Raw genomic sequence first — 15,228 nt, forward strand, 5'->3', positions numbered from 1 at the left:
CCAGCAGGAGCCGGAGCCAAATCCCACATGTACTCCGTGATGCATTCTGTGACTCAGAAGTCACTTGAATATGCAATCAAAAAAGCAATTTCTGAAGTATCCGGGCCAGGAAGTCCTAAGAGTGTGAAAATAAAAGGCCCTAGAGGGCCACAACGTCTTACTCAACTGCCAAATGCTGGACAGGAATTGGTTAAAGGAGAGATGAGATTTCACATTTTATTCATTCTTACAAAAATGACCTCTGTAGGTTTTAAAAAACAAAACAAAAAAAAATCCAGCATTACCACAGTAGTTAATTATGACAGATTTCAGCATTTATTGTTAGATAATTTCTCCAGGACAAAGTTATCAGGAATTTTGGCTTCCAGCTACACTGTTTAATTGTTGACCCAGCAAATGCTTTAAGTGACACTACAAATTGTGCTATCATGCAGGAAATCAAACACACACTGTCTTGAATAAAAACATTTCAAGCAGTATACCAAACCATTCCAAGCATTAAACAAACGCCCAACTTCCTTCCCCCTTACCGTGTGTGCCACTCCACTTCATCTTTCGCACGCTCCTTGCGAGCGGCTCTTTGTTTCTCTTCTAGTCTCTCTTTTTCTTTGCTAGCCACATCTAACAAACATTCCGAGAGAGATTGGTTACTTAGTAAAATAAAAACACAGAAAAGACTGCAGAGACATTAATTACAGTTCATTTAGGAAGAGAAAGCATTTGCTGTACACAGTCTCACTGAACAATGGCAACAAAAAACTACAACTGTCATTTCAGAAAAGTTGCTACCACAGTCTCAAAAATGAAATTTTGGTGTTTTATCTATCAGAAACACTGCACTGAGACAGCAGGAAAGAACTCAGATTAGGCATAACAGAGTGAGTGATTTTTTCACTATTTGGCCATGTGTTTTTCTGACAAACACCAGAGCAACAGAGCACGTCTGTTCACCACATGTCTTTCCAGACAAGCTCCACAGCAAGAGAGTGTGTCTGCCAGTTCCCCCCAAGTTAACAAACATGCAAATACACCATCACATAGGATAGCAGTCTTGGGATCCACCTTGGACACATTTCCTCTCCCAGACTTTTCTGGGAAAAAACAGACATCATACATGGTTCAAAAGCATGTTCATTAACACAGGATGAAAAAGAGTTAAGGCTGCTCTGTGAATGGGAAGCTGAAGACAGTGTTCCTTTATCAACCAACCTCCCTTCAGTCATCCCTCTCAAAACTTACTAATGTGAAAGTATTTCCTCCAGCAAACACATACCCATGTTTCCGTTTTCCATATTTCTGATATCTGGACGTAGCCGACAGTCAGTGGGAGCTAATATTGCCTCCATGCCCTTTTCTAGCTCATTGAGACTCACAGCAAAACTGGTGAAATTGTACATCTTAAAAGCAAATTAAAGATAACATACAAGTTATTTTGGAAACGAGGCACTGGATTCCCTATACCGAATGGATACAACAGAACTTCCAGGAGAAATTACTGAGTCAAACCTTCTCCCACTATCTAACATCATGACTTTTAAGAAAAAAACACCCACACCTAAAAGACCAAAAAGTCTTGTTGAAACTATTGAAGTTAGTATCCAGCTGTCCAGTTACTGCACTCTTCGGAGGGCTGATCTCCGAGAGCAGGGTCAGCAGAAGGGAACATGTATCCATATTTTAGCCTCTCTAAGTGCAAAGATCTCACAGACAGGTTAACCTAAGACACCAGACTCACACTGAAGCAGCTGCAGTCAGAGCACACATTCTTTCTACCAACTTTGACACAGCAGTGATGCTTTCAGCACAGGAACAAAGCAGAGAGCTTGTTGTAGTATAATTTCACTGCTGCAGCAAGAACTGCCAGACATGCTAAGGACACACACTTCAACAAGGTTTCCCTTGAACTCCTGTTCCCTTGGGTAAGTCACTAGTGACAGCAATACACAGACTGGTTGAAACAGTTACCTGTGATGAGTTTGGTGGCCTACAATTTATTCTCCAAAGCAATTTACTGCCTGGTATGAACTGCACTGTGTCCTGAACCTCTGGCATATCATCAGCCTCATCATTTTCAGATTTAATAACATCTTCACTCTGAAACAGAGATAACATTTGGCAGGGGAACAAAGGGAAATTGGACAGTTTCATCTAGAGTTCTACAGTGACTGTTGAAGAATCTGGTCAAATTTGAGATATTAAACACTCTCCTGTACTTCTGCCTCACCCCTCATGTTTGATTTCCCTCACTCTGTATATTGTTCCTCTCATTTTTATCTTAATGTCTTGCTCCCGATATCTCTGAATAGTCTTCCATCACTTATGTACAACTTGAATGTCTGTTTAGAAAAAATTAATATTAATGTCTTTCAGAAATCTTTTCTTTAGCTTCCCTTCTATCCCATGTCATAGCTTAATTTCACCTAACATGACTATTACTTCTTCAGGTTGAAATGAGCGAAGACTGCAATTTAAACTAGTTCCCATAATGGGCTAAGAAAGATAAATAGGGCATGCCTGCTTTTGGATATTGGTTCATCATTTGCAAAAGATCTGGATGTGTGATTAAAAAAAAAAACAGATATGCACTTTTTTCAGTCTGATTTCCTATTATCTAGATTCTAATAACTATTATCACTGCAGATTTTCTCACTACAGAGACTTTGTACTTAAGTTTATAGAGTGTCTTTCCAAGATCCTTTGTTATGGGATGCACTGCTTTAATGCATATATAAAATCAAATGCAGTATTCTTCAAGAGGCTGCTCTAAGAATCTGAGAGAATCTGACTGTCATAGGACACAGACAGCTACACAGTCGAATTTCAGAGGATTTTATCATGAGAAATTATTTAAAACCACAGTCACCAGAATGGAAGTTTAAGGCAATAACATCTCAGAGTGATAGTAACACTCCCCTTACTCCCCCTTCTATTCTTACTCCCACCCCCTTTCTATTTTCTTTCTGCCCCCTCTGACATGGCTCATTTATTTTACTCAAAAATACCCTATTAAGTTAAACAGGGCCTGTTTTATACACTAGAAAACAGCTCCATATGGTTAAGAGTCTAATTTCAATCATTTAGTTTGAGTATTCATTATGTAAAAAGACTCTTTTAAACTACTTTCCATGTCAACATCTGGTTTACTGTTAAGACAGTTCCCCATCTAAATATAGATTTAACAGGAAGGAAGGAAAGAAAGAGTTGATTTTCATAAGATGAACAGAGTCTTATTATTTTAAAAAACAAGTCAAAATATAAGCCTGTACCCTGACAGAATCCAGAGCCAAAAGCAAGGCCTGTTGTTGCTCTAGATTCTTCTGATGTGAATACTCTTTAGAAAAAGTTTGAGCCTCTTCAACATTCAGACTGATTAGCTTCTGTTTAACTTATCATTTTCAATGAGCAACCAGGGTCTGCAAGACCCTGTGGATATCAAGAAACCCAACAGTTCTCTGCTGCACCATACGTTTTGCATTTCCCATATAACCTTGAGGCTTTGGCAGTAACCTACCTGACACTGCTTACATGTGATGAAAAAAACCCTGCATGTTTCCAGACCCCTTTCCTGTCAAGGCTATCTACATCATAAATTTTGAAAGGTTGCATCACCATAAAGCATGACCAACTTAAAAAACATGTAATTACTTTTTTTTTTAAAGCCCAAATCCTAATATTTTTGAAGTTGGCAGTAGAGCCACTTTCCTCATTCAAGGACTTTACAACAGCAGCTTGGGGGTTGATATTTGATGACTTCTCTCTGACAAATCTCTAGAATGCCATTTCTATGAGCTCTCTTCAATACCAGCAGCTCACACAAAAATCTACACAAGCTAAAATTGCAGTGCCTTCTCATGGGGCTAACACTGCCCATCTCTGTTGAACCTTCCATTCACCACCATCTGATCATTTCTGTGAAGAAGATGTTTTCCTTTCATTTCTCATAGTTCGGTATCTTTTCTCTCTAAAGAATCCTTAACCTTACCGGCTTCAATTTCTTCTGCTCACCACCTCTCTTCTCATTCTTTTTGTAAGTCTCATACGTAGTGGGATCAGTGCACCATAAGCATTCTGTCCACTTGCCATAGATCACGCACAACTTCTTTCTGCTGCAGAGAAAGCAAAAGAGACTTAGCTTTTGCTTCTTATAAAGCCTTCTAAGCCAAGTCACGAGGATTCTGATCTATATTAAATATCCAGCTTCCTACTTTGTTGTATTTTATGTTTCTTTGTAGATTTCTTAGGAGTCAGATATTTGATAATGCAAAGAAAAGGTTTCAGCTTATTCTGGTCTTTCTGGCATTCAGCCCTGCAGAACACAGCCTCATGACTTAGTTGCATGCTTTTGCACTGTTAAAATGAGTGTGGGTGCAATAAAGTCAATAGTTTACAATAGAGAGACTCATGAAACAGGTTTGGGTTTGATTAAACATTTCTAATAACCATATTCTCATTATTTTAAACTGAAGACTGAAATTTTGGCTGTACAACAGTAAAATCAGTTGCATTTTCCCTGGCTACCTTTATTTCCAAAGACTGGAACCGAGAGTTTTTCTAATAATGCTTAAAATTATCATCCTAGAATCAAGAGGTTTAATACTGACACAGAGAACAGAAATGGGTTACAATCTGCATTGGTAGTGACTTTGGAGTCACATCACTTGTGGTCACTATGCCAGCACTAAAGAAATGCCACAGGGCTCAGAAATAGAGGCCAAGAGGCTTTTATCACTTACTTTTTGTCCTGAATGTATCCCTCTACTCTGTGAAGCTCTTTCCCAAACAGTCCACATGGTTTAAAATTAAGGACACATTTATCTCCAGTACTGTAGAGGAAATAAGTACATGTGTAAAGAAGCAAGCCTCTAAATGGATTAGTAAGTTTACTTTTCTACCTTATTTAGCTTTTTTTGTATAGTTACAGTTAGCTGGGGGGGGGGGTAGTCATTTATATAATTATTTTTCTTTAACTATGGTTTATTATCTGACTAGGGCATTAGAGAAAAGGCACACAAATTTCAGAATTCCATAGAGAGGACGAAAAAGAAATCAATGTTCACATGAAGACATCAGCCTGTGAAAGCCCAGTGAAAACATGACCATGCTTCCAAGTTTCACGTACATCTAAAATTTATCAAAAGTACTAGGAATAAAACAGAACGCAGTCTTGCATACTAAACCCACGCTATTAACACACTGCATTTCAGATTAGTATCTATTCACAGCTAATTGTAATGAGAAATAACTTTTACAAATGACCTATGCAGGAAAGTCTAGTTAAATGCATTCAAAAGTACCTCTAAATTGCATATCAAAAACTCTGAACTAAACATTTTACAAACAAAAAACAGCATTATATTTCCACATCTTCCTTGCATTGAGATGTACATATATGTAACTAATCTCTCGCGGTGAGGTATCAGGTCATGTTTCTATGTCAAGCACAAACTATACTGAGATCATCCTGGGTCCTGTGTGCCAATACAGGAGATATAATTGTAAATTTGATGCTATGAGAAGTATCAAAACAGCAGCCCTCCTGGATTAAAGCTCCGATTTATTGACAGAAAAATATGTGCAGAAGTAATACAGTTTTTTACAAAATTCTCTCCCACATCATTACAGGAGATAATTTATTTTATGTAAGGTAAAAAGCTTTTATATAGGTGGTTGGCAGAGCAGTTGACATGCTCTAAGTTCACATTATCCTACTCTGCAGTCATTTTTCTGTGCTGTACCCTTAATTTATGACATTCTCTATTTTCAAAACTAAAAAGAATGCCAAAATCACAATCAACATGGAGGTCCACTGCAAGCCTCTGACAATTACTCCATTTAATGGTTCTGGAGTTAAATTTAATTTCTGTTCTCCGTCAACAGGCCTGAATTTGAATAACCCACAAATATAAAATCTTTGTATCCTATAAGCCATCTAGCCCTGTGCCTTTTCATTAATATTATTATGATACTAAGCCCAGTCCAACGTCTAGTTTGCATTTGTCAGAAGGGAAAAAAAATGAAAAAAAATTAGACTAAACAAAGCTTCCTATGTAATCTGACAAAAATCAAAACTCTGCTTTGTAATAAAAGTGACCATGTACCAGTCCCTATAAGCCAACCCTCAGTTTCATGATTACCATTACCTGTGATTTACAATTTCTACTGTTCCATATTGTTCTAACCACAGTTTACCAATAATTACATTATGTACACAACAGGTTGGATTTGTCCATGTGTAAGCTTCATTGTGTCTGTAAAGAAAATAAGAGAAATAGATCATTTTCTTGAGTTTGAGATGGAATGTAAGCCTGTTTTTAATTCTGTTTATGGCAGGGCAAAATATTTAGCACTCCTATGAACAGCCAGCAGTTAACCTCAAAACAGAAAAGAAACAGACTTTTCTTTATAAGTCAAAAATCTGTTGTATCTAAACATTAGTGTAAGTTAATAAAGTGATATTCCCTTTATTTTTCTTCCTTCTCACAGAGTTGAAATAGTAAGTTTTAGAGTTGCTGTGCTTTTGGTCACATATTCCAGACCAACATAAACAGCCATCCAGGAATTTATCTTTTTCATTTGCACTTTTAAAGTTGTACATGACAAAACATAATACTCCCAGGAGAACTGGACCGACAAACTAAGGCTCACAGCGCCTTCTATTCAACTACTGCAGCAGCACTGCAAACTTCTTCCTAAAGCTCTTTCTTGTAAACCTCTATTATAATCTAGAGAGCACCTTTTTGTGATAAAAAAAGCACTGAACAGAAATATTTGAGTCTTCTACCAGAGAAGTTAGTCACTACCTGTTCTGACCAAGGTTTGATAGGAAGATACTCCTCCTCTAGGGTTGGTCAGACTAACAGCTTTTCATTTTACAAACACTGAGCCATAAAGGCTTCTGAACCTGAAGAGAGGGACACAAGTCAGCAAACTGCGTAAGTGGTTTTCACAAATATGCCACAAGTTTCCACATCAGTATATGAGGTCTGCTCCAGTGTCACCGAGGGCAATTTTGGGGGTGTGTGTGGTTTTGGGGTTTTTTAGGGTTGGTTGGTTAACACCAGTGGGACACGATAGCACTATATTCAAGCTTCATAAACATGACATTTAAAAATCCAATTTATTACTCAATTCCATCCTTTCCCAAAGATTTACTGAGAAGAAGTCCTACAATTGAAAGATTTTCCACTTAGTTTTATTTTGGTTTTAATGTTTTGTGAAAAGCTTTACAAAGATGAGTTAACAGATTCTAAATCCTTAAAAGACATTATTCTAAAAGGGGTCAAAATGTTAAACAACAGGATTCCTGTTATCACTAGCTCAGCAGAGTCAAAGCCATGTATTCTCACTCATCTTTCCATGCTGGTAAAAGAAATGCTGAAGTTACTTGGTTAGTAATCAATCCATCTCAGGAAAGCCTGCAAACTCTATTTTAATACAAAAAATATAGAAACACAGTGTCCTCTTTGTAACAAATGCCTTGTACTTCTCCTCCCAATAAGTATGGAGAGAACACTGCTACTTAGTATTTCCAACTAGTCTGTCATTTTCCAGTACAGAGAAAAAGCAGATCATTAAAGTCTGACTATTTTCCACAGCAAATTGTCTTCAAGCATGCTTTAGAACAATGACTACTCTTCAAGTGGGGAAAAAATACCAGAACCCCCCAAATTCATCCTACCAGCCTTAGCACATTTTGATTCAGGAACTACTTGACACCAAAAGCTGTATAGCATAAAACAAAACACAACACACTCGTGGCCAGCCCTGATAAATTGAAACACTTGTGCTGCAGAAGTGAGGAAGAAGTGTGTTTTCTAATGCATGTTTTGAAAACATAGTCATGGCTATCGTAAATGCAATACTTAACACTGACTTGCAATTTTGCTTCCTAAAGAGCTACTTGTTCACTCCGGCCCTGAGCAGTTCTCAGAGTACTCAAACCAACAGAATGGTATGAATCACAACACTGAGAGGCTCAACATTTGATTTCAACTTCTGCTGCTAACTTGAAGCAATTATTTAAAATAAATGCTTTAATCATCTATATCCCAGTTTAAACTTGTGCAGAGCAAGAATTTTAATAGTCTTCTAAATAAAGGCTCTCTCTCAAGCAACAAACTTTATTTTTGTCACGTCTACATTCTACACTAACATTCATAGTTCCTTCTACACTCAGAAGAAATCTCCGCTATTTCCATCACCATGTATATCTAAGAGCAGTTCATACTTTTATAAGCTTTGGAAGATTAGATGCCAGCAGCTCAACAAATAAACTGTACTTTCAAAAGAAACTACAGGAAAAGTCAGTGCTTGATATGGCAGGCAAGTTGACTCTTTATTGAAACCAAATGTCTAGAAATTTTCTAAGTATTTCAAAACAACCTCAGAGTTAGGCCTGAGAAAAGCTTTTATGAAAGCACCTTCAACTGCAGAATACTTTTTCTGCAACTATTATCTACTGCATCCTCGCGTCCTACTTGGGAAAGCTCAAGAGTCTTTGTGCCACCAGGGCACAAACCAACCTCTGGAAGGTCACGTAATTTATGAGACACACGCTCAATTAGAGACGAGCCTGGGAGCAACCTGGAGAGGCATTCTTGATTTTCATAGGAAGGTGATCACACACAGGAAGCGTTAAACAGGTGACAAGGCAATCCTGACAAGTTTCTCATGTTTTCTTATCACACAGAACAGCTATTCTGAAGATGCAGTTCTTTCCACACAAACATATACACACCAACTATCAAAACCAACAACAATATTTAAAAGTGAGACAAGTTTGAATAGCCCGGTAATAGAATTTTATCTCTCTATTTAAATTTTACATGCCTTCACAGAACTAGCTTTTGGTAGCATTCAGTTTTTAAGAAATGTTAATTTTCATAGTGGAAAAACTGGGTCAAATTGTTACATATGCAAGTGTGACATAACATAAACAGAGCCCTGAAATTAAGCAGTGAAAATTAACTTGTAAATAAACGCTTATACCTTCTTCAGCAAGAAGTGTTTAGATAATCACCTATGATGAGCCAATAGAATGATTATTGCTTATCTTTTTATTCAAGTAAATGTTAAGGAGATCAACATAAAAAAAGGTATTTACTTCTCATACTCACTTCAGAAGCTCCAAAGTAATTGTTCCCCGAGGTTCCGCTTCTATACTCTTTCCCCAGAATTTTAGTTTGGGATAAATTGATCCATGAAAAATAAAGTCCTTATTGAGGCCTTCAGAATAAAACGCACTAATAGGTGGGTGGTGGCTGACTTGCTCAGATATAAACCTAAATCCTAAATCCTCCCTAGCAACAACAAAAGAGAGCATTAGACAGTAAATATTTTTTTTTAATATTACAAGAGAAAAGAGCTACTTGATACTTTAAAAAATTTTGAAGAACTTCTAGATTAAACTGAAAGTGAGACTTTTGCTTTTCTAGTCCTGTGACACATTTACAATTAATGAAAGAATTGGTACTCTGAACATTCTCTCTTTATACCTAAAACCAACTCACATTCAAACACCTAAATGACTTTCCACCCAGAAAGGCATCTGAAGAAGTTTCACTGAAATAACTCATGAAAATACTGAAACTGTTTGGGCAGCAGGAGAAGGTCTGACTCTAAATTCTCTTCTCCACTGCAGACATATCACCCATTTATTTAAGCAACCTGGAAGTCCTTCAGACCAACTCCTCTATCTGACATGATCAGCAAAACACTATTTAAATTAATTAATAGTGTCTGATCACAAATATCATTGGTGGAAGAACATGTAGCAGTTTTTCTCTGAATAATTCAAAGAATACTCTGTCTAAACCTAGAAATAAAATTATTAGCTTTATAACAGCTTCTCAAAGATTTTGAGATGGTTTGGGGAAAAGAATTTTAGCTATACTCAAATATATTTTAGTAGATTTTTATTTATTTCACTGAATAAACAACCGAACTAGTACGAGAGTCTGCTAACTCAGGAACACAAATAGCCCCAGCTCCCAATTTAAAGTAATTATTACCTGGTTAATTCATAAGTTTCTCCTAACAGTGGGTTAAATGGTTTGCCAGTTCTCTCCCACTGAGAAGCTACAGCAGAAACTGCAAAAGCAGCTACAGCCTATAAGCAAATTGAGAACACATTGTTATGAGAACAGTACCTTAAAACTCTAAATTTAATATATTTGTTGCACGTTAGAGTATTTCATTATTCTTTCAAAAACAAAGCGCTATATATTGCTTAAGGCCAAAACATTTGTAAGCCATAGGATAAGTGATATAGAATTGGGAAATACATGCAGATAAGAATCTCATTTCCAAAAGGAATTATTTTCTGTAGTAAATTCTGTCAGGTTACACTCTGCCCCACACTTCTCCACCTGTCTCTAAGAGGACAGCCTGGTTTTTTAAAATCTACTTTTCCTCTATTTTGACTGTCCCCTACACTCAGCTTGTTGGGAACAGAGTCTTGCTTTTCCTAGTGTCAGACAAGCATTATTTTTAACACAGATGAGATTTCTTGAATCATACCAGCAGGTACAAATGACACTTAGAAGCTCCCGCAGGCTGATAAGTAGAGGTATGCGTTACACAAGCACAGAATACGAGATATACATTCCAGATTCATTTAAGTAAAACCAGAGCTATGTATAACCTAATGCACATGGGTCTGGTTTCACCATATTCGGTCCCTTGTTGTGAGACCAGCCAGGTACTATATTCTACTCCCAACAACAACCAGGTCTGGAGAAGAGTGGTAAAGCTTATCTCTGTCACAACAATTTTTCATCCAGTAATATAAAAATCATGGAGCTACTCAACAAATCAATTTAGGGTGACTTAAAGCCAAGATTTCATCTTCACAACGCAAAACTACAAAAAGAGTCACGGTTAGAGCAATCATGAAAAGGGTTGAGGCCCTTGGGCATCATCAGTTGTGGCACTCTCCTGCACTACTTTTGGCTCAAACTCTGTGCACAATCAAGTGTGAAAGTGTCACAAATATCTGATACAGCCACTATGAAAGAAGTTTTCTAAACAGACAAATATGGGCATTCTTATGATAGCCCCAGGGGAAGAAATACATGCAAGTGAGAAATTGTCTTAAAATTAAAGACTCGGGGAGAGAAAAAACTTCTTCTGAATTAACCAGAAGGTGGTAGCTGTTACCTACCTGCATTCTTTCCAGGGGGTCTGCATGACTACAAGCCTTATTAATGAGGTATATATGTTCCATATATTCTGTTATCCGTTGAAGGAAACTCAATGGCTCATTGAAGACAATAGGCATCGTAATCTTAGACAGCTCCTAGGTAACAAAAGGATAAGTTAATTTCTTAGACACAACACTAAGTTAGCAACTGACAACAACAAGAATTTTGAAAATAGGTTGTGAGTTAGTTTATTTCTAGCATTTTTCAAAAGACATTTGGCAAGCTTATAGTAGACCTTTAAGTGCTACAGCACAATCTTTCAGATTTACAGGATCTTTCAGAATAAGTAACTTCAAAAATTGATCCATCTAACCTAGTAAAGTCAAGAAAAATGTTACATTCTATTCTGTGGTCTACATAAAACAGAAGAGCTTAAAATTTCCATAGATAGCAGCAATAATGTGCCAAACAGTTCATTACTGATATTTAAGAACCACGCATTCCTTTGAAATCCTCACATATGTATTTGCATAAAATCTAACTATTTTACTGGAGTAACCACAAATTATTTTTTGAAATGAACAGTTACATAAAGAATAGGGTTTGAATTGCTCTAACAAATTTTAGTGGCTTTATTTAAGCAACCTGTTATTTGCGTCAGAATGTTTCTCATTTCACATGTGGATACAAGATGGACATGAAGTTCACACAGAGATTTCCAATTCCCCAGGTCTTTTATGATATCCAAGCAAGTTTGGCTGTTTTTAATTAAAAAGTTGCACTCATGACTGAGAACGAAAGCACCGTTTAAGTGCTTAAAACTTAGTGGAAAGGATAATTAAAAAATTAACCAGATGAAATTAATGCAATGTTTTCCTCACATTGTTATAGGCAGTAATAATGTTGCCCCTAACTGACTTAAATTGATTTGATCTAAGCAAAGCATTCTAGTAGATAGGTTGCTCATCCTAACAAAAAGAGTTTTGACAGAACAGCTGTATATCCTAGATGACGTCAAATCAGCCAGCAGAAGGGCTCACTGACTTGTCTGTTGCATTCACAAAGGACTGTTCTGGCAGACCTAGACTACACAGGAATGTAATGCTTAATGCTTCTAAAAAGGAGCTACGGCAGCAAGACCCTCCAGGGAAGAACATCATTTTCATTCCTAATAAGAATGAAGTAATCAAACCTGTAACTGAATTCTTAAAGGATTAAAAGAAAACAGCAGTGATGGCCAATAATGATGCAAGCATCAGGCTCATTTAACACAGAGTAATGTAAAGGTCTGTGTCTCTGAGTTCAAGAACAAATCTTGTGACCCAATTACATCACATCATCGGTACCCCAAGCCCACGCTGGGCTTTCTAAGAAACTAACAGATTCGAAACTTTTCTATCCCTTCAATCAGATGAAAGAAATTTTTGTTGGCACAAACTGCTTAAATTATGGAGGGGAAGAAAAAAAGAAAAAACCCCACCAAAATAAGGCCTTAAATCACCTTTTGCCAAGTAAAGAATAAAAAAAGCAGAGAAGAGAGCATTGTGTTAATCAAACCATATTTGACTATACTTTTAATGGCTTTAGTCCAGTTCTTATAGGACAGCATTAGAAATGCCAATCCACATGCTCCAACAGCTAAAGAAGATAAGGAAATGGTGCCGTTAGTAAATGAATGCTGCGATTTAGAGATTTGCAGCTTAAGATGATGTTCCCTACAGAAAAAAATGCAAAATGCACCAGGTGTTATTCTGTGTCTTAAGGTTTAAGCAATAGAATTAACCACTTGAAGTTAGGAGACCTAACATCAGCATGTTTCATTCAAGCTAACTTACCAGTCCAATGCATTTTTTTAATATGCTCCACACACTAAAATCACTTCTAGAAAACATTGGGGCAGGTAATGATGTCCTGTAATTGGAAAAAATAACTGTCATTATCAGCCCCTTAAACAACAAGACACTTTCATTTGTAGGTATTGAAGTAATTTTTAAAGCAAGCAAAGCATTAACCTAGAGTTGACATGGGAAGCAGACAACTGAAATGTCTTTTCAGTTCCAGAGAATTAACCTCTCCCAATGAGAACAGTAATGCCCCAAAAGATAATGAGCCAGCACATACTCACTTGTCATTTACTAGGTAGTACTATGTGTTTACCTGTGTCTCTTAATTCCATTTTCTTGAATCTCAGTCTCTCCATTATGCTTTCCAGTCCTATTGCTTTGGTGTGGATCTAGATCAAGCATTTCTGCAACTTTATGATTTGCTTCTGAAAAGTCTCCTGAAGAATTGTCAGAATCAAAGCCTGTATAAAAATCATAAGGCAACAGTTTTCTTAGGAACCTTATTATGCCAGAGTGCCACTCACATGATAACTCTCACAGCATAAATACACTTATACCAGGTTATTTTATTTTTAAAAATACCAGAATGAAAACCCTTTATTAAGTGACCTCATTTCCAAGAGTATTTAGAGCCAAGTATTGCATTAGAATCAAGCATTCTCAACTCATTTTTCACACTGCTGAATATAAAACCAATTTAGAATCTTTCAAGTTCTTCAGTAGCTCTTAATCAGATTAGCTGTATTGTCTCCTCTTCAGAGTTGCACTGTGATTACAATAATTTTGTTGAGGAAAACTACATAACTGAAAGACCTTAAAAGATTAATACAATTCCCCTTCACAACTGTCACAGTATCACAACAGAGAGCACTGCTGATCATTCACAGTAATAGAATCACAGAATGGTTTGGGTTGGAGGCAACCTTAAAGGTCATCTAGTTCCAACCCCCCTGTCCTGGGCAGGGACACCTTCCACTAGCCCAGGTTGCCCAAAGCCCCATCCAACCTGGCCTTGAACCCTTCCAGGGAGGGGGCAGCCACAACCTCTCTGGGCAACCTGTGCCAGTGTCTCACCACCCTCACAGTGAAGAATTTATTCTAATCTACCCTCTTTCTGTTTAAAAGCCATTACCTCTTGTCCTATCACTACATGCCCTTGTAAAAAGTCCCTCTCCAGCTTTCTTGTAAGGCCCCTTTAAGTACTGGAAGGTGACTATAAGGTCTCCCCAGAGCCTTCTCCTCTCCAGCTGAACACCCCCAACTCTCTCAGCCTGTCCTCACAGGGGAGCTGCTCCAGCCCCCTGATCATCTTTGTGGCCTCCTCTGGACCCGCTCGAGCAGGTCCATGTCCTTCTGATGTTGGTGCCCCCAGAGCTGGACACAGCACTGCAGGGGGGGTCTCACAACAGCGGAGCAGAGGGGGAGAATCCCCCCCCTCAACCTACTGGCCACACTTCTTTTGATGCAGCCCAGGACATGGTTGGCTTTCTGGGCTGAGAGTACACGTTGCTGGCTCACAGGCAGTTTTCAATCCACCAATACCCCCAAGTCCTTCTCCTTGGGGCTGCTCTCCATCCACTCCTTGCCCAGCCTGTGTTTGTGCTTGGGATTGCCCCGACCCATGTGCAGGACCTTGTCCTTGGCCTTGTTGAACTCCATGAGGTTTGCACATCCCACCTCTCCAGCCTGTCCAGGTCCCTCTGGATGGCACATCCCTTCCCTCCAGCGTGTCACTGCACCACACAGCTCGGTGTCGTCAGTGAACTTGCTGAGGGTGCCTCGATCCCACTGTCCATGTCACCAAAAAAGATGTTAAACAGCGCCAGTCCCAACCCCGACTCCTGAGGAACGTCACTCGTCACTGCTCTCCACTTGGACATCGAGCCATTGACCTCAACTCTGAGTGCAACCATCCATAAAGGAACATTTTTGTTGAAAATAATTCAAAAAGCATTAAGTCCTTTTTGAGTGCCACAAGGGTCAATTCTTCATCAAGAATCACAAGACGACTTCCAAGTTTCCAGCTTCCAGAAGTTTCCAGCTTCCAATTTAAGAATCAGAATCCAAAAGCAACATGAAAACATGTGTATTCACTGGCAAAGGATTCTTGCCACGGTTTTAAGGAATACACTGAAATTATTTTTGTATTCCTCTCATTCCAGCTATCACAACCTGGGCAACCGCTTTTCTATGTGCTGACAGTTACCATCACACTCAGCTACAGCCTATCCGAAACTCCAGCT

The 15,228-nt window shown here is 38.2% G+C and overlaps 1 protein-coding gene across 4 annotated transcripts in view; it reads right to left on the minus strand.

Moving 5' to 3' along the window:
* OSBPL2 (oxysterol binding protein like 2) overlaps positions 1-15,228 on the minus strand; it is a 40,697-nt gene that overhangs the window by 4,613 nt on the left and 20,856 nt on the right. For all 4 annotated transcript variants that reach the window (XM_074843365.1, XM_074843368.1, XM_074843369.1 and 1 more), the window contains 11 exons: positions 13,299-13,446; positions 12,977-13,052; positions 11,162-11,296; positions 10,011-10,108; positions 9,117-9,299; positions 6,141-6,248; positions 4,734-4,823; positions 3,983-4,106; positions 1,966-2,094; positions 1,274-1,397; positions 531-621 (listed from right to left, as the gene is read on the minus strand). In XM_074843365.1, coding sequence (XP_074699466.1) covers positions 531-621; positions 1,274-1,397; positions 1,966-2,094; positions 3,983-4,106; positions 4,734-4,823; positions 6,141-6,248; positions 9,117-9,299; positions 10,011-10,108; positions 11,162-11,296; positions 12,977-13,052; positions 13,299-13,446 — 1,306 coding nt within the window. The remainder of the gene's footprint in view (positions 1-530; positions 622-1,273; positions 1,398-1,965; positions 2,095-3,982; positions 4,107-4,733; positions 4,824-6,140; positions 6,249-9,116; positions 9,300-10,010; positions 10,109-11,161; positions 11,297-12,976; positions 13,053-13,298; positions 13,447-15,228) is intronic.

The sequence above is a fragment of the Strix aluco genome, chromosome 17 (assembly GCF_031877795.1).
Source record: "Strix aluco isolate bStrAlu1 chromosome 17, bStrAlu1.hap1, whole genome shotgun sequence".
Lineage (NCBI taxonomy): Eukaryota > Metazoa > Chordata > Aves > Strigiformes > Strigidae > Strix > Strix aluco.